Below are 18,512 nucleotides of genomic sequence, written 5' to 3' on the forward strand. Positions count from 1 at the left end.
CAAGTTCTCAGAAGCAAAAATCAGATTGTTTTTTGAAAATATATGTTTCACAGAGTTTTGGTGGCTATGAAGAAAACTAGAGGTGAGAGGAAATGGTTGAATGATCACTTGCCGGTTTTTCCTTTCCCTGCAGTGGAGCGCTACAATCCTCAGGAAAACAGATGGCACACAATAGCCCCTATGGGGACCCGGAGGAAACACCTAGGCTGCGCAGTGTATCAGGACATGATCTATGCCGTAGGAGGTAGAGATGACACTACCGAGCTGAGCAGTGCTGAGAGATACAACCCTAGAACTAATCAGTGGTCTCCGGTGGTGGCCATGACATCCCGCCGCAGTGGAGTAAGTACCTAGCTACTGAGTGCTTGAGCTTCGAAAAACAAGCACCAAGAGAGGGGTGCAGAAGGGGTGCTGTGGTCTGTAAAATATAATACACTTGAACAGTGCAGAGGTGAACTACTGGTGCCTACTTGTTTTATTTTTCAACCGTCTCATCTGATACTGTTGGGATGCTTTAGGCAAAACAACCCCTGCTAATTTTGCTAGAAAAAATATTGAATTTATTTTGATTACTCTTATCTCAGGTAGTTAAAAATCTTGTATCTAGTCATATCTTTAATTAGAGAATTAATTTTTTATAATTTATCTAATATCAGTTGCTTCTCTGGAAGGCATCTCCTTGTGTCATCTACCTTATCTAACTTCATATCTATTGGAGCTAAATATTCCTACCTAATGTTTCTAGCTAATATTCTGAGTAGTTGTCATACTAATTTAATACAAATGTTTAGGCAAAAACCCATATGGTCCCACCACAAGCTGGTTTGAGTCTATCCCATCTATAAAATAAGCCAAATCAGGCTGACTTATGTCGTATTCTAGAGCACGCATGACCTGTGAGTACAAGAGACTTCCAGAGTGAAGTATAGGATTTATCCATCCTGAGATGTTTGCTCAGGGTGAAATGTAACCTATTAACCACCGATCATGTCAGGAGTCCATCAGCGTAGGGTAGACACATCCACAACAGGAAGGAGAAGCAAGCAGTAGCTAAAGACTCCATAATCTGAGGATAAAAGGGAATGAATTCTGATTTACATAAATCAAGGACCACTACTGGAAGGCATCACCAGCAAGTCAAAGCATTCACATGTCCATGGCTTTCTATTACTGGTAAACTAATAGCTTCTTAGTCACATTCCTGTTATTTTTACTGCTACATTCTGTTGATTACATTTTTATTCATTTACTCATTAAGTGCTCAATGTGTTCTGGGAAAGCAAAAATGAGTATGACATGATTCCCCTCCTCAGTGAGCTTCCAATTTAATGAAGGAAATTGAAATGTTTATAGCTAACTATAATAAATAAATCCTATAGTAGTGGCATGTGTGTCACAGGAAAACATGGGAGAATGTGCTTACTGCTTTGGGAAAGTAAGAATGGGTGGAGGAAGTAAAAAGACTACCAGAGACAGTCACATATAAGTTAGATCATAAAGGAAGAATAAAGTTTCTGGAAGAGGGGCTGAAAATACCAGCCAAGGAACAACACATGCAAAAGCAAGGATAAGTGAAAATGCATGGGATTTTCAGGGACTAGCAGTTAATCCAGTCTTACTGCCATTTAGGGTGCAGTAGAAGGAGAAAGGTGAAAATACAGGTGGTGACAAACAGTGGGCTAAGACGGATTTCTCAAGGGCCTGAGTAACATAATAGGGACTTTAAACTTACTCTTAGGCAATAGATAGGCTTAAAAAGTTTTTAAAGAGGAAAGTGACAACATGGTTAGATTTATATTTTTTAAAAGAAAGAGTAGCAATTTAGAAGGTGGATTGGAGTAGGCAAATACCAGAGGAAGTGAAAACAGTTTAGAGATTCTTGCTCATTCCTAGTGAATGCTTTTTCTAAAATTTAAGAAATATATGTTTTAGACTCTGTATAAATATTCGAATTCAATATTAATTTTATAGTTCCTATAATTTAATACATTTTTGTTGTTGTTATACATTTTCCCTCTGTGTTCAAGCAAACCAGAATGTAAGGCCATAAAGAATTACCTTTTATTAAAGAGATTCTCCTAGAAACCGGTCTAAAATTTCCCAGTAATTGTCTAGTTTCTTCAGTAGCCACTGTGTTTTGGTTCTGTAGGTTGGCCTGGCAGTGGTCAATGGACAGCTCATGGCAGTGGGAGGTTTTGATGGCACAACATACTTGAAGACCATTGAAGTTTTTGATCCTGATGCCAATACATGGAGGTAACCTCTAAGCTGTGTTGCAGATCACCTCACTACTGACTTGAGAATCCTGGGCTTGAGATAGCCCATGACCATGAAAATTGGGATGGTCAGGATCAGGACATTGAAGTACCTCTTCCAGTACTTGGAAGAGGGCTGAAGTTATCCCCATTTGATAGCTCATTGTGACCTGATTGCTCTTAAGTGGCTGATGTCTTACAGCATTCTTCTATTTGGTAGCTGTCCAGTTTTATAATTAGAAGTGGGGAAAACAGAGGAAAAATATCTTTTATAGCCCTGTCATGTTCAGCTGAGGAAACTAAGGCACTGATTAATAAAAATCACTTGCCTAAGCAAGATAGTGACAGAGTTAGAATTAGAACCTAGATCTGGATGGGCGTAGTGACTCACACCTATAATCTTAGCATTCTGGGAGGCTGAAGCAGAAGGATCTCTTGAGATCAGGAGTTCAAGACCAGCCTGAGTGAGAGCAAGACCCTGTCTCTACTAAAAATAGAAAAACTTAGCCAGACATGGTGGCACATGCCTGCAGTCCCAGCTACTTGGGAGGCTGAGGCAAGAGGATTGCTTGAGCCTAGGAGTTTGAGGTTGCTGTGAGCTAGGCTGATGCCATAGCACTCACCTGGGTGAGAGTGAGACTCTGTCTCAATAAAAAATAAAAAGGTAAAAATTTAAAAAAAGAAAAAATCTAGGTCTGTAGCTCCCAATCTGTCTGTGCAATTTTTTGGTGTTCTTATGGGAAGGCTTATGCCCAGGAAAAACAAATTGCAGTTACTTTTTAAAAATAATGTTTCATTTTAAAACCTTTTTTAACAGTCACTTTTAGGGATGAGGCTACACCTTAATTAAGAGAGCTTAACTATGTTAAACTTCATTTCTAGATTTAATTTTACTTTGCTTTTAAATCCTTAAATGTCTAATAAATCTTTCCTAAGTACTTAAGTCATTCTAAATTTACATAAATCAGGTGATTCTTACATTATTTTTATTATTTATTTTATTTTATTTTTTACCTTCAACATGTCACTACAATCTTACATTTATTTTAAATATTGAAAAAGTCATATAAACTTAGCAAAATTCTCTTAAACCTTTAAACTTAAAATCATTAAGTATAAATCTTTACTCAGTGATATATTTTACACTGGACTCACCAGACTCCTAATCTGATAGATGCTCTAAAATGCCAAATTCTCTTAAACATAACAAGAATTTAAAATGCCAGTTATATAGTTAACTCTAAAACTTAATAAACAACGTTAACATTATGAGTTTGATATACTTCATATCTATACTTAATAATAAATACTAATAGTTTTCTAAGAAAACAATTTTGCCTTCAAGCAATTTGGGGTTTCCTTCTCAATAAATTGGGCCTACTTGCCTAAGCAAATTTAGGGTTGTCATCTCAGTGGTTGAGGTTGCATATCAACCAGAGATGTAAGTCTGGACGTGAGATCTGAGGCAGCTGACCTTCTAGGAGATTTTTCTCATGACCGTAAAGGGTAAGCTGAGCTGTTTTCTATGACTATTCTAAAAGAGGCAGTCTTGTCCATTCCCACTGTATTCTAATGCAACATTTCCTCATTTTGAGCCTGTAACTACCCACTTTGGTTTTTTTCATCACCCTGTTTAGATTCAACTAATGAATTTACTGAGTTCTTTTTATAGTCTTTAACCCGGGGAAAGCCACAACTCTTACAGATATTTAAATGACACCCTTTGGATTCTGCACATCTCTCACAGCTCTGTATGGCGCAGGGGTCACAAAACTAAAGTCGGGGTAGTGACAGCGTAGTACCTTTTGCTCCTGCATCACATTATTACAGCCCTGTTCATTAAGTAAAGATTTACTGAGTGCTCTAGGCTCTGGGGATACAAAAGTGAACAAAACAAACTTCCCTGTCCTCCTGGAGGGTAGTGAGGGGGACAGGGTACCGCGCCCACAGGTGGAGGTGCTGTGGCAAACAGCAAAACATGGAGGGGTTTGGGAGTACAGGGAGCGGGGTCTGTTTAAAAGGTGCCCATGGAAGGCCTCACTGAAAAGGCGACATTTTAACAAAACCTAATAGAGGTAACATAGATATCAGCAAGTTTTCATGAACCACTTATGGGATATTTTCTTCCATATTCAGCGGGAATTTTGAATAAGAATAACTGGGAAGACAGCCAAGTCAACTTCTGCTACTTCATCACTATAATCTTATGTAATGACTTTTCATCTCAGTAACTGTTGCTAAAGAGAATTAGTAATATATGACAAAGTAATGTTCATGAAATTCTTGAGGATCATCTGTTGAGAAATGAATATCTAGATTTTTGCAGTTACATACCCCAAATTTAAAACCAATTTTACCTCACAGCTAATTGAGGATCTAGTATTCTTTCCCATGGAAGTCCTTAATTTTTTCTTTCTCTCTCTCTCTCTTTTTTTTTTTTTTTTTGAGACAGGGTTCGCTCTATTGCCAAGGCTAAAGTGCAGTGGCATCATCATACCTCACTGCAACCTCAAATTCCTGAGCTCAGGTGATCCTCCTGCCTCAGCCTCCCAACTAGCTGGGACTAGAGGCATGCACCATTTTGCCCAGCTAATTTTTCTGGTTTTAGTAGAGACAGGGTCTCACTATGTTGCTCAGGCTGGTCTTGAACTCCTGGCCTTAAGTGATCCTCTCACCTTGGCCTCACAAAGTACTGGGATTACAGGCATGAGCTGCTGCACCGAACAGGAGATACTTAATTTTGAAGGTGATCTTGTTCACATGTCACAAACTAGATACTGACTTTATTTACTTTATTCCATAAAGGTTCAGTTCAGTTCTCTCTCAGGAACCGAGCCATGCAGCAGGAGGTGAGCTATGGGCCAGCAAGCAAAGCTTCATCTGTATTTATAGCCACTCCACATCACTCGCATCACCTCATAAGCTCCACCTCCTATCAGATCAGCTGCAGCATTAGATTCTTATAAGAGCATGAACCCTACTATAAACTGTACATGTGAGGGATCTAGGTTGTGGCTCCTTATGCGAATCTAATGCCTGATGATCTGAGGTGGAGCTGAGGTGGTGATGCTAGCACTGGGGAATGGCTATAAATTCAGATAGATTATCATTAGCAGAGAGGTTTGACTGCACAATAAATGTAATGTGTTTGAATCATCCCGAAACCATCCCCCCCAACCCCTGGTCCATGGAAAAATTGTCTTCCATGAAACCAGTCCTTGGTGCCATAAAAGTTGGCACCACTGCCATAAAGGATTTGAGGAGGCTTACAAGAGTACATACAAGACAAAGGTATAAAAATAAATTATTAAGGAAGTTTAGGCACAGGGAAAACGTGGATGGTAAAATAATACAGCCAGGGGCAAAATCAGACACAAAAATGTAGAAATTATGATTCTCTATAATGGGTAGAAGCCAGTCGAGGTATAAAGTTGTCAAGTTCTATGCAAAAAGTGAATATGGGCCATGCATGGTGGCTCACACCTGTAATCCTAGCACTCTGGGAGACCAAGGCAGGCGGATCACTCAAGGTCAGGAGTTCAAAACCAGCCTGAGCAAGAGCAAGACCCCATCTCTACTAAAAATAGAAAGAAATTAATTGGACAACTAAAAATATATAGAGAAAAAATTAGCCGGGCATGGTGGCGCATGCCTGTAGTCCCAGCTACTGGGGAGGCTGAGGCAGTAGGGTTGCTTAAGCCCAGGAGCTTGAGGTTCCTCTGAGCTAAGCTGATGCCACGGCACTCTAGCCTGGGCAACACAGTGAGACTCTGTCAAAAAAAAAAAAAAAGGTGAATATGATGCTCTCTTATTCTTCACATAGCCTCCTATAAGTGAGATCATTTCAGTCAATGTCTGAAATACTTTTGCTACTTACTAGTGCTCATTTCCAGCTTCTAATCTTTGGAATGGAGAAAATATCAGTATGAAACTAAAATATTAATTGTGATATAAAACATAGAAATGTGTTTGGTTAACATCTTAGTTATAGAAGAAATAGTGCTTTTTTTCTGGTTAGAAAATCTGATTTTGTGTCTTCCTTTGCAGGTTGTATGGCGGGATGAATTACCGTCGGTTAGGGGGTGGTGTAGGAGTTATTAAAATGACACATTGTGAATCCCATATATGGTGAACATGTAGAAGACAGTCTTGCGTATGCTCCCTTGTATTCTGGAAAGCTTATGACTTTGGAGCTTTGTACAGCTTGAGAAGACATTAGAACAAATTTTATTCTTTGCCGGTGCCTCAATATATGGAGATACAAATCCAATGAAAGTGCTTCACCTGCAAGATGCCACCTTTGCACAATAATTTTCAACTCTGTGCAGAAGAATATTTATTTTTGGTTTTAATTTATCATGGGTTTTTGGTTTTTTTTTTAGGGGGGTGGTTTTGGATTTTTTTTTTTTGGGGGGACTTATCCTTCCTCCCACAAAATGAAGAAAATAAAAAAGAAAAATTCCAAGCAGCAAAACTTACTTTGTTTTTAAGGTATTGATTTAAGTTTGAAAATACTGATAAAGGCAGAAGGGTATGATCTGGTTGTTATTTCTAGACACTCCATCCATGTGACTCCACTACTTATAAGGATTACTAGTGAAAAAGATAGGTCTGCCAAATGTATTAGCTAACCATTATTTTTGCACTAAGCACCAGAAGACTTGAACATCTTTTAAAAAAGGAAAGATTTTAACTAGTACAATTCAGAAGGAATATTAAGTCTATAAAAACCAGAACAGATGCTAGTTTTTATCAGTGGAATTTCATGGCTTGTTTCCTTCTATATGAACTTGTTCTCCACTAAAAAGTTGTTGTTTTTTTTCATAATATACTCATGGAGTTTCTGCTAGATCTAGAACTTTGCTCAGTGCCTCTTATAAAAACAGAATATGAGTCTCATATGCTGTCTTGAGAATCCCCCAAGAGAATCACAGACAACTCTGCCAAGAGTTTTTGCTCAAAAATGTTACCAACTGAAGCAACTTTCCTTCCTATTTCCTCTTACTAACAAGGACCAACAGGGAGAAACATCCTCTTCCCAGCAGTGAATTCTGTTATGTAATTTATACTTGATGCTCAGGCCTGGTGAAGCTGAGGCTTACCTTTAATAACAGCCTCCGTGGGAATGAATTCTTCGGTTCATGTAATAGTATGTGTTAATGAGTGTAAAACCAATTGAGGCATTTTATTATAATAATATCTTAGTTCTTTTATACAAACAATATATCATTATCCCCATTCTACAAGGCCACTGTCACTACTTCTCTCAAATTGCACTTTCTGGTGAAAAATTAAAATTTTTAAGGAAAAAAATGGTAATTCCAATGGTAAAAAGTGTTTTTCTTTTCCTCACTGTACTCATAGACCAATTTTTTTCAATGTATTTTGCAGGAAAATCTTTGAATAAGACTTTAATCACAACCAAAAGGACCTTCTCCCTCTCCCCTACTACAAAAATGTTTGGCAACTTTTGTGTTTACATTTAAAGATCATTTGCACCTTTTTCAAGGAAGAAAAATAAGTATTTGGTAAACAATTGTTTACATGTATCATTTATGCTTTTTTCTAGCATGTATAACTTTTTAAAATAAAGGTAGTATTTACCATAACAATTTTTTAGTTAATGCTTTTTAATGCTTGTATCTTTGCTATTTAATTTGAAATTTCTGTATCATTTGTATTACCTATATGTAAAGTTACAAGTGCTTTCAACTTAAAGGAATAAAGGGATTGCCAGCTAGAATTAGGAATTTTTATTATATATTTTATATATTATAATATCTAACCTATAAACTTATTTTCTGGTGTAGGACTTAGAATCATACAGTTTCAAGCTGGAAGGACTCTTAACAGTCATCAAATCCAAACCCATTTATTACACTGACCTAAGTCTGAAAACCAAGGAAGTCTGCCTAAGATTAAATAATTAATGATAGAACCAATATTAGACATAAGTTTCCCAAACTCCCACTCCATTTCTTTTTCTATGCCACATTTCCACTGTACATTTACTTGAAACACAGCCTGGAACTCAATATAATAACATGACCTTAAGTCGTATTTATTTTAAGTCTGGTATGAACATGTAAAAGGTATACAAATGTTTACAAGATCCTTACTGTATAGTACATTATTAACAGTCAGTCATCAAGGCAAAATCACATATTTCCCAAGATTTGCATATATTGAGGAAAAAGGAATGATAACAGGAACAAAATTCTGGGGATTAGACTCTCCATTAGTCAGGAAGTCCCCAGCAGGAGAAGTTCACATGGCAGTGATTCAAGAGTTGCAACCCAGGAATTACAGGACTGGTCAAAGTTTTCACTGAAGCCTGTTAAGGGTTTTTTAGTTTAGTTTTTTTTTTTTTTTTTTTTTTTCTTTTTTTTCTCTTCCACTGAAGGCACTCCAGTTTTATTACCGATTGAGATGTATTTTTCTATAAAAGGTGTTGCTGTAAAATAGGTTTATTAACTTATATGAATGGTTATTTCCAAAACTCTAGTAAGCTTGGGCTAGGGATTGGGTTGGCAATCATCCTCATTTTATAAATAAGTCCACTGAAGCTTAGAAAAGTTAAAATGACATAGTAGGAGCCAAACCTCAAAGCCACATCCCCAATTCCATAATTTTTGTGCTCTAAACACATTCCTACATTCCTTTTTTTTTTTTTTTTTTAAATGATTGTTTCACAGTTTTGCTCCATATGTTTTACTTTCAGATATCCATTGCAAAAAATACATCCTGGCCACTGTGAAAAGAAAGAGGTCCCTCTGTGACAACTGGCTCTTTAAATTGCTTTGAGGGGCTATTCTGGAAATGATTGATAATGATCCCTTGAAATGACAAAACTCCTTAACTAAGCTGTCTGGCCAGTGCTTAGTAACTGTCTTTCAGTTATTTAGCAACTTAAGGTTGAAGCTTAGACACTTTTAAATATCAAAAAGAAGGGATAGTATTCATTGAACTAACATATATTTGAAGTTATTCCAGTAACAGTCACTAACGTATTAATAGCCTTATCCTAGAAAGAATGTTTATGTATTTAAGTCTGAATTCCTAGGAAAAGAGGACACATATCTTCAGTGTGGATTTAGATCAATAAACATTTGGACTTTTACTAAAAGAGGAACATTACCTGCCTTCAAAAACCTTAGTTTCAAACCTGACTTTGATCAAGCCTGGTTCAAACCTGACTTAGATCAGTGGTTCTCAAAGTGTGGTCTGTGAAGGGCTGAAGGCCTCAAGAGTCTTTCAAAGTATCTACAAGTCAAAGCTATTTTCTTAGTAATTGTTGCCTTTTTTACTGTGGTGACATTTGCACTAATGGTATAAAAGCTAGAGTGGGTAAAACTGCTGGTGCCTTAGCACAAATCAAGGCAATGGCACCAAACAGTACAAGGAGGTATAGTATTCTTTACCGCCAGAGACGTGCAATTTTAAAAACAATTTTGCTTAAGAATGTCCTTGCCAGGCACAGTAGCTCATGCCTGTAATCCCACCTACTCGAGGCTGAGACAGGAGGATCTCTTGAGCCCAGGAGTTTGAGACCAGCCTAGGTAACATAGCAAGACCCCATCTCTTTAAAATAAAAAAAATTCCTTAATAAAGCAATAAAAATTATAATTTATTAAATCTTAACCCCTGTATATGTCTTTTTTAGATATCTTGTGTGAAAAAATGGGATGTATAAAACACTGCTGCAAACCCAAATACAGTGGTCGTCACAAGAAAAATCTTGTGTGATTGAGTTGCAAGCAGAATTAGCTACTTTTTGAAAGAATGACACACATACTAAGGTTTGTGTCTGAATACAGACTTGGTTTTTGGCAGACATTTTCTCCAAAATTAACAAAGCAAGGTTATCTCTTCAAGGTAAACAACTGACAGTACTGATTGTCAATAACATTCAAGAGAAAATTAGAATTTGGGGAAAGCTGTATCAACCACTACAGCTGAAGAATTTTCTGATGAAATTGGTGATGACACTGATTGATGAATATCATCTTTTTTACATTGTATAGTGAAATGTGTCAATATGTGGAAGGTCTGCATAATTCATGGAACCAAGTTTTCTAAATGACCAGTGCATCCAAAGTGTAAGACAGATCAATGGATCTTATGGGGAACAGTATGAAAGCTCCATTGATATGGTTTCAATTTCAACAATCACTTGTCAAGTTTTAGAGTAGTATCAAGAAGATCCATAATTATCATAAGGGCTACTAAGATACTCCTCCTCTTCCAATTTCATATTTGCATGAGCTATATTTCTTTCACATACTTCAACCAAAATAATATATTGCAAAAGACTGAATGCAGAAGCAGATGAGAATCCAGCTGCTTTCTATTAAGCAAGAAATTATAGGATGTACAAAAATGTAAAAAATGTATAAAAATGTAAAAGAATGCAAGTCACTAATTTTTTTCTTTTTGAAAAAATGGTTATTTTTTATTTTTTTTTTTTTTGAGACAGAGTCTCGCTTTGTTGCACAGGCTAGAGTGAGTGCCGTGGCGTCAGCCTAGCTCACAGCAACCTCAAACTCCTGGGCTCAAGCAATCCTGCTGCCTCAGCCTCCCGAGTAGCTGGGACTAAAGGCATGCGCCACCACGCCCGGCTAATTTTATATATATATATTAGTTGGCCAATTAATTTCTTTCTATTTATAGTAGAGACGGGGTCTTGCTCTTGCTCAGGCTGGTTTCGAACTCCTGACCTCGAGCAATCCGCCCGCCTCGGCCTCCCAGAGTGCTAGGATTACAGGCTTGAGCCACCGCGCCCGGCCAAAATGGTTATTTTTTTATTTCAGACTATTACGTGGGTACAAATGCTTTGGTTACATATACTGCCTTTGCAGCGCCCAAGTCAGAGCTACAAGGGTGCCCAGCCCCCAGACAGCACGCACTGCACCTGTTAGCTGTGAATATACCCATCCCCTCCCCCCACCTGCCCAATACCTGATGAATGTGACTTCCATATGTGCAAATAAGCGTCGATCAATTAGTACCAATTTAATGGTGAGTACATGTGGTGCTTGTTTTTCTATTCTTATGATACTTCACTTCAAAGAATGGGCTCCAGCTCCATACAGGATAATACAAGAGGTATTAGTTCACCATTTTTTCTTTATGGCTGGTGGGACTACAAATTAGTACAACTTCTATGGAAATATAGAGATACCTCAAAGAACTAAAAATAGAACTACCATTTGATCTAGCAATCCTGCTACTGTGTATTGACCCAAAGGAAAAAAACTCATTCTATAATGTAAGGGAGAATTTTTCCACTCCCTTCCTAATATTAAGCAACTGTAGAGTGACCTTTAACTAGATTTCAATCTTGTGCATAACTGTAAATAGCATGGCTAAGCAACTATAGAGTAACAGGAGACTAGACCTCACTCTCATGCAGACTTTGTAACCATTTGCTTCTGTAACATATAAAAGTCACCATGCTCAGACCCCATTTTGCTCAGAATTTGGAGGTGAGACCCCTTTGAGCCTGCTGGCGTAATAAAAGTCTGTTTTGCAGTACTCTTGTGTGGCTCTCAGTTTGTCTCCTGGTCCGGTTTGCTGTAACAATAAAAGAGATCTGCACTCAAATGTTCATAGCAACACAATTCACAATTGCAGAGATGTGGAAAAAATGATTGTTTTTATAATAAATGTTAACATGAATAGGCTTATTTTTGATGCTCTAATAAGTATTTCTTAAATTTCTCAGTTTTAACTTCACATGGTAAATCACTAGATATAATCCACATAAACCAAAAGCTCTTTGCATCCTCCATAATTTTTGAGACTGTAAAGGGATCTCAGGGCAAAAAGTTTGAGAACTGCTGTTTTAAACCTTCCAGTTTACAGAAAATACAGCGGAAGAGAGGCATGTGTTAATTCACATGGATTCAATGAGCAAAATCCAGAATGTGGGAAACATTACAGGACAAATAATTCAGTTTCTCCAAAAATTGAAATGCAAGGGGAAAAAATGGAGAGGAAGAAACTGATAGATTAAAAGTAATTTAAGATTCATAGCAATAAAATGCAAGTGTGTGAACCTTACTTTGATACTATTTCAAGGAAATCAACTATAAAAAATTTTGAGGCAATCAAGGAAATTTGATCTCTAACGATATTTGGTATCATAGAATTATAGTATTGTAGTTATGTTTTGTGAGCCCTTATCTTTTAGAGATCCATGTGAAATATTTGTGGATTAATTTGAGGGTTTGGAAAGACAAGAATGGGAACATAGATGAAATAAGAGGGGCAAAAATTGATCAGAGTTAAAGCTGGGTTATAAATACAATGACCATTCATTAAACTATATTTTTGTGTACATGTTTAAAATTTTTCATTTAGAAAATAGTTTACAAAAACAAGCTTCAGGTAATAAGTGAAGCAGACACTTTTTTGAATGCATTGCAATATAAAACATGCAATGACCTAATTATTTACATAGCCCAAGAGGAGTGATTCAATAGTGGCCTGATGTGGATAGAAAAAGCAATTAGAAGAAAAGTTATGCCTAACAAAGGTTTGAAAAGTAATAGATTCTCTAAGAGGACAAGAGTAGAAAGGACATTCCAGACTTCCTCTCAAGCTTGGTGGTTGGTCGATGAGGACTCACAGGGGGTTCAACATGTGTATGGAGAAGGGTTCTCTCTATTCGGGGCCCATCTACCCTGGACATAGCATGATATTTGTCCACAACAACTGTAAGGTGTTCAGATTTTGTAAATCCAAATGTCATAAAAAAAACTTTAAAAAGAAGCGCAATCCTTGCAAAATCAGGTGGACTAAAGAACATTCTAGGCAGAGAGAGCAGTATGTGTAAGACATACACAATAAAGGCCATGAGACAACATGTGGTGTTCAGGAAATCAAAGCAGTCTGCTTTGAGGAATATAAAGTGCAAAAAAGCCAGTGTCCAAAAATAAGCAGGCAGGCACCATCATAAAGGGCCTCACATCCCAATAGTTTTCTCTTAGGTTTTTTCTCTGATGCTTTATTCCAATAAGTCTTGTTCTGGCAGGGTGTGGTAGCCAGGCTCCAAGATCTCTGCCTTCTGGTATTCATACACTGTGTAATCCTCTCCCACACTGCACCAGAGTTGGTCTGCTCTAATATGCTGCAAAAGTGATGCTATAACTCTGGTGGGGGATATTGATAATGGGGGAGGCGATACATGTGTGGGGGCCCAGGAGTATAGGGGAACCTAAAACTGCACTAAAAATAAAGTCTAGGCAGGGCGCGGTGGCTCACGCCTGTAATCCTAGCACTCTGGGAGGCCGAGGCGGGTGAATCGTTTGAGCTCAGGAGTTCCAGACCAGCCTGAGCAAGAGCCAGACCCTGTCTCTACTAAAAAAAAAAAAAATAGAAAGAAATTAGCTGGATAACTAAAAATATATAGAAAAAATTAGCCGGGCATGGTGGCACATGCCTGTAGTCCCAGCTACTCGGGAGGCTGAGGCAGTAGGATCGCTTGAGCCCAGGAGTTTGAGATTGCTGTGAGCTAGGCTGATGCCATGGCACTCACTCTAGCCTGGGCAATAAAGCGAGACTGTCTCAAAAACAAAAAAAAATAAAGTCTATTTAAAAAAGGTGGGATAGTCTGTCATTTCCAAAATTAGGTATAAAAAGACCCTAGCTTTCATCTTGGATGTCTCTCTTATCTTTCACACTCTAGGAAATGCAAATAAATGAAAAGAGAACTATAACAACCCCATGAACTTCCTTGCACCCAGTATCCAGCTTCAAAAATTATCAACATTTTGCTAATGTTTTATCTATCTCCTCTCCTCCCACTCTCACTTCTCCTCCCATCATCACTGGAGTATTTTTTTTTTTTTTTTTTTGCGACAGAGTCTCACTTTGTTGCCCAGGCTAGAGTGAGTGCCGTGGCGTCAGCCTAGCTCACAGCAACCTCAAACTCCTGGGCTCAAGCGATCCTTCTGCCTCAGCCTCCCGAGTAACTGGGACTACAGGCATGCGCCACCATGCCCAGCTAATTTTTTCTATATATATTAGTTAGCCAATTAATTTCTTTCTATCTATAGTAGAGACAGGGTCTCTCTCTTGCTCAGGCTGGTTTCGAACTCCTGACCTCGAGCTATTTACCCACCTGGGCCTCCCAGAGTGCCAGGATTACAGGCGTGAGCCACCATACCCGGCCATCACTGGAGTATTTTAAAACAAATTCCAGGCATCATCATGTTAGTCATGCACTTCATGACATTTCAGTCAATGACAGACCACATATATGATAGTGTTCCCAAAAGATTATGATGCCATATTTTGATGGTGCCTTTAATATGTTTAGAAATATTTAGATACACAAATACTTACCAATGTGTTACAATTGTCCACAATATTCAGTACAGTAACATGCTGTACAGTTTTGTAGGTTAGGAGCAATAGGCTAAACCATATATATAGCCTAGATGTGTAGTAGGGTGTTCTATCTAGGTTTGTGTAAGTATGTTCTGTGATGTTCACAATGACAAAATCACCTAACACATTTCTCAGAGAATATCCCCATTGTTAAGCGATGTATGGCTATATTTCACCCACACTTGAATATTTACCAGACTTAAGATCTGAGAGTTACAGCTTAAAAAAGAATAAAAAAATATTTGTGGCCGGGCGCGGTGGCTCACGCCTGTAATCCCAGCACTTTGGGAGGCCGAGGTGGGCGGATCGCTCGAGGTCAGGAGTTCGAAACCACCCTGAGCAAGAGTGAGACCCTGTCTCTACTATAAATAGAAAGAAATTAATTGGCCATCTGATATATATAGAAAAAAATTAGCCGGGCATGGTGGCGCATGCCTGTAGTCCCAGCTACTGGGGAGGCTTAGGCAGGAGGATTGCTTGAGCCCAGGAGTTTGAGGTTGCTGTGAACAAGGCTGACGCCATGGCACTCACTCTAGCCTGGGCAATTAAGCGAGACTCTGTCTCAAACAAACAAACAAACAAAATATTTGTCAAGGCCTAACTATAATATTATAATACTTGATAAAATTAACAATTCCCTAATATCATCTAATACCAAGTCAATATTAAAATTTCCCTAATTACCATTTTATTTGATGCTTACTATTATACTTTGGAGTTTTCTTCTTTTTTCCTGTCCTTCCTTTTGCTCACATGGTCAAATTTATTTTTTGTTCCTTTGCCCTATGATTTTCAGAAATTCTTCTATAGTGTCTATTGTGTGTATCCCCACTATAACATAGTGAAATTTATATTTTTCTGTTAAGATATTCACATTAAAAGATTTTTAAGAAATACTTCATAGTTGTTTCACTGCATCAATCGGAACATATGTAATAAATATTTCTTAGTATGAAAGATACTAAGAGTGGGCAGTGGGTCCAGGTATTAGCAACTACATCCATTAGAAAGTACTCCATCAGTCTTTCACCTACTTGTTTCAGCAGATATTAGTGATTGACCTTTAGATCCATTATTTCATTGAGAGTTAATGTTGCCTTTTGGCCAGATGTAATCCTAGCACTTTGGGATGCCAAGATGGGAGGATCACTCAAGGTTAGGAGTTAAAGACCAGCCTGAGCAACAGCAAGACCTCATCTCCACAAAAAAAAGAAAAAAGAAAAATTAGCCAGGCATGGTGATGTGCACCTATAGTCCCAGCTACTTGGGAGGCTGAGGCAGGAAGATCTCTTGAGCCCAGGATGTGGAGGTTGCATTGAGCTATGATGATGCCACTGCACTCTAGTCTAGGCAAGACTGTCTCAAAAAAGAAAAGAAAAGAGGCCGGGTGCAGTGGCTCACACCTGTAATCCTAGCACTCTGGGAAGCCGAGGCGGGCAGATTGCTTGAGGTCAGGAGTTTGAAACCAGCCTGAGCAAGAGCCAGACCCTGTCTCTACTATAAGATAGAAAGAAATTAAGTGGCCAACTAATACATATAGAAAAAATTAGCCGGGCATGGTGGCGCATGCCTGTAGTCCCAGCTACTTGGGAGGCTGAGGCAGGAGGATCACTTGAGCCCAGGAGTTTGAGGTTGCTGTGAGCTAGGCTGACGCCATGGCACTCACTCTAGCCTGGGCAACAAAGCGAGACTCTGTCTCAAAAAAAAAAAAAAAAAAAGAAATATAACATATACTAGAATGACAGGAAGAAATGTTTGCTTCTTCTTTTTAGTTTATCAATTTTCAGTAATTAATTCTGCAGCAATCTCCAAAGGCAACCTTTGAATTTCTAAAATTCTGTTTAGTATTAATGAGCTCATAAGGGTTTATATGTTCCATTCATTAATTGCAGTTTTTTCTTTTGATATTTGCATTGTCTTATCTTCGGCAAGTCAGGTCCCCTCTTCGTGGTGGGACCTTTTCACACAACTCTGTTTTTCTTGTCTCAGAAAATTGGTATTGTTTTTTTTTTTGACAGTCTCACTTTGTTGCCTGGGCTAGAGTGCCATGGCGTCAGCCTAGCTCACGGCAACCTCAAACTCCTGGGCTCAAGCAATCCTTCTACCTCAGTCTCCCAAGTAGCTGAGACTATTAGCATGTGCCACTATGCCTGGCTAATTTTTGGTATATATATTTTTAGCTAGCTGATTAATTTCTTTTTATTTTTAGTAGAGACAGGGTCTCACTCTTGCTCAGGCTGGTTTTGAACTCCTGACCTTGAGCCATCTGCCCGCCTTGGCCTCCCAGAGTGCTACGATTACAGGCACGAGCCACCACGCCTGGCCTATGATTTAAAGATATTACAACCAGCCTGGGCAACGTGACAAGACCTCATCTCTAAAAATAAAAATAAAATAAAAATATTTAAAAAATTATTTGTGTCATTATCTCATGAATTCAATATAGTTAGGCTTGTTTTCAATTTTTAAGGATTGTTTTGTTTTTTTCCTTTTTGATCTAATTTTGTTTCATAATTATAAGAAACTCTTACATAGTTCCAAACTATAAACAATGAATATTCAGGTAAATCTTAACTTCCATTCCTATTCCCTCTACCCAGTTCCTTCCTTCTCCCTATAAGTAAACACATGTATTGGTTTTTGGCTTATCTTTCCATTGTTCTTTGAAAGCATAAGGAAATATACACTTATACTTGTATTTCCCTCATTCCAAAGTAGCATACTGTATACTCTGTCCCCATATATTGCTCTTTCACATAACAGTATATCCTGGTGATCATTCTATAGGAGTATATAAGTATCCTCCTCGGTCCCTTTTATATTTGCATAGTATTAATTCTTCATTTTGAAGCTATATCATAGTTTATTCAACCAGGCACCCTCTGATGGGAATTTGAATTGTTTTTAGTCTTGCTATTACAAATACTGTTTTAATAAATACCATTATAAATGTTTCATTTTGTATTTTTTGCCAGTGATTTTTAGGATAGAATCCTAGAAGTGAAATTGCTGATCAAAGGTAAATGCACACATAATTTTGTTCAATATTGCTAATTTTTGTTTTGTTTTGTTTAGAGACAGGGTCTCACTCCATAGCCCAGGCTGGAGTGCAGTAGGGCTCACTGTAGTCTTGAATTTCTGGGCTTAAGCCATCCTCCCACCTCATCTTCCAAGTTGCTGGGACTATACAGGCGTATGCCACCACGCCAGCATCATATCGCTAACTTCTTCTCCGTATGGATTGTATGATTTGTAATAAATTTCTACATGTTTCCACTCTTGTTCACCTATAACTTATTCTCCCGCATATCTTATAAAAGTTTATAAAATACAAATTGAGTCGTATTACTGTCCAGCTTAAAATCCTTCAGTGGCTTCCCCTTGTGTTTAGAATAAAATGTAATCTCATCATAGTACTTATAAAACCTTAGATCATGTGGATCCTGCCTCTGTATCAAGTTAGGATTAGATTTAGCTATGAGCAAGAGAGACCCAAAACAATAGTAATTTAAACAAGACAGAAGTTTACTTCTCTGACAAATAAGTCTGGAGGAAGACTGTCAAAGACTGGCATTGTGGCTCAGCTTCAAGAAATCAGTAGGGCATAAGCTCTTCCCAGGCCATGCTCTGCCATCCCTAGAACCTGACCCTCATCCCCATAACCTAAGGTAATAGCTAGAGTACCAGTTATCATAGCAAGGTTCCAGGCAGCAAAGTTGGAAGAAGGGATGAATAAGGACAGGGGAAGGAGTACATGTCAGCTGTTTCTTAGGGAAGATTCCTGGAAGCTCTCTATATGACACTTCCATCCATATCCCCTGGGTCAGAACTTATTCATATGACTATATGTACCTATAAGAAAGG

At 38.1% G+C, this 18,512-nt stretch overlaps 1 protein-coding gene across 1 annotated transcript in view; it reads left to right on the plus strand.

Annotated features, from left to right (window-relative positions):
- KLHL20 (kelch like family member 20) overlaps positions 1–8,638 on the plus strand; it is a 55,717-nt gene extending 47,079 nt beyond the window's left edge. Inside the window, exons 10-12 of the mRNA XM_012765095.3 lie at positions 134–342; positions 2,150–2,256; positions 6,303–8,638. Coding sequence (XP_012620549.1) covers positions 134–342; positions 2,150–2,256; positions 6,303–6,387 — 401 coding nt within the window. The 3' untranslated portion in view covers positions 6,388–8,638. The remainder of the gene's footprint in view (positions 1–133; positions 343–2,149; positions 2,257–6,302) is intronic.
- Positions 8,639–18,512: the final 9,874 nt, after the last annotated feature.

The sequence above is a fragment of the Microcebus murinus genome, chromosome 2, assembly GCF_040939455.1.
Source record: "Microcebus murinus isolate Inina chromosome 2, M.murinus_Inina_mat1.0, whole genome shotgun sequence".
Classification (NCBI taxonomy): domain Eukaryota; kingdom Metazoa; phylum Chordata; class Mammalia; order Primates; family Cheirogaleidae; genus Microcebus; species Microcebus murinus.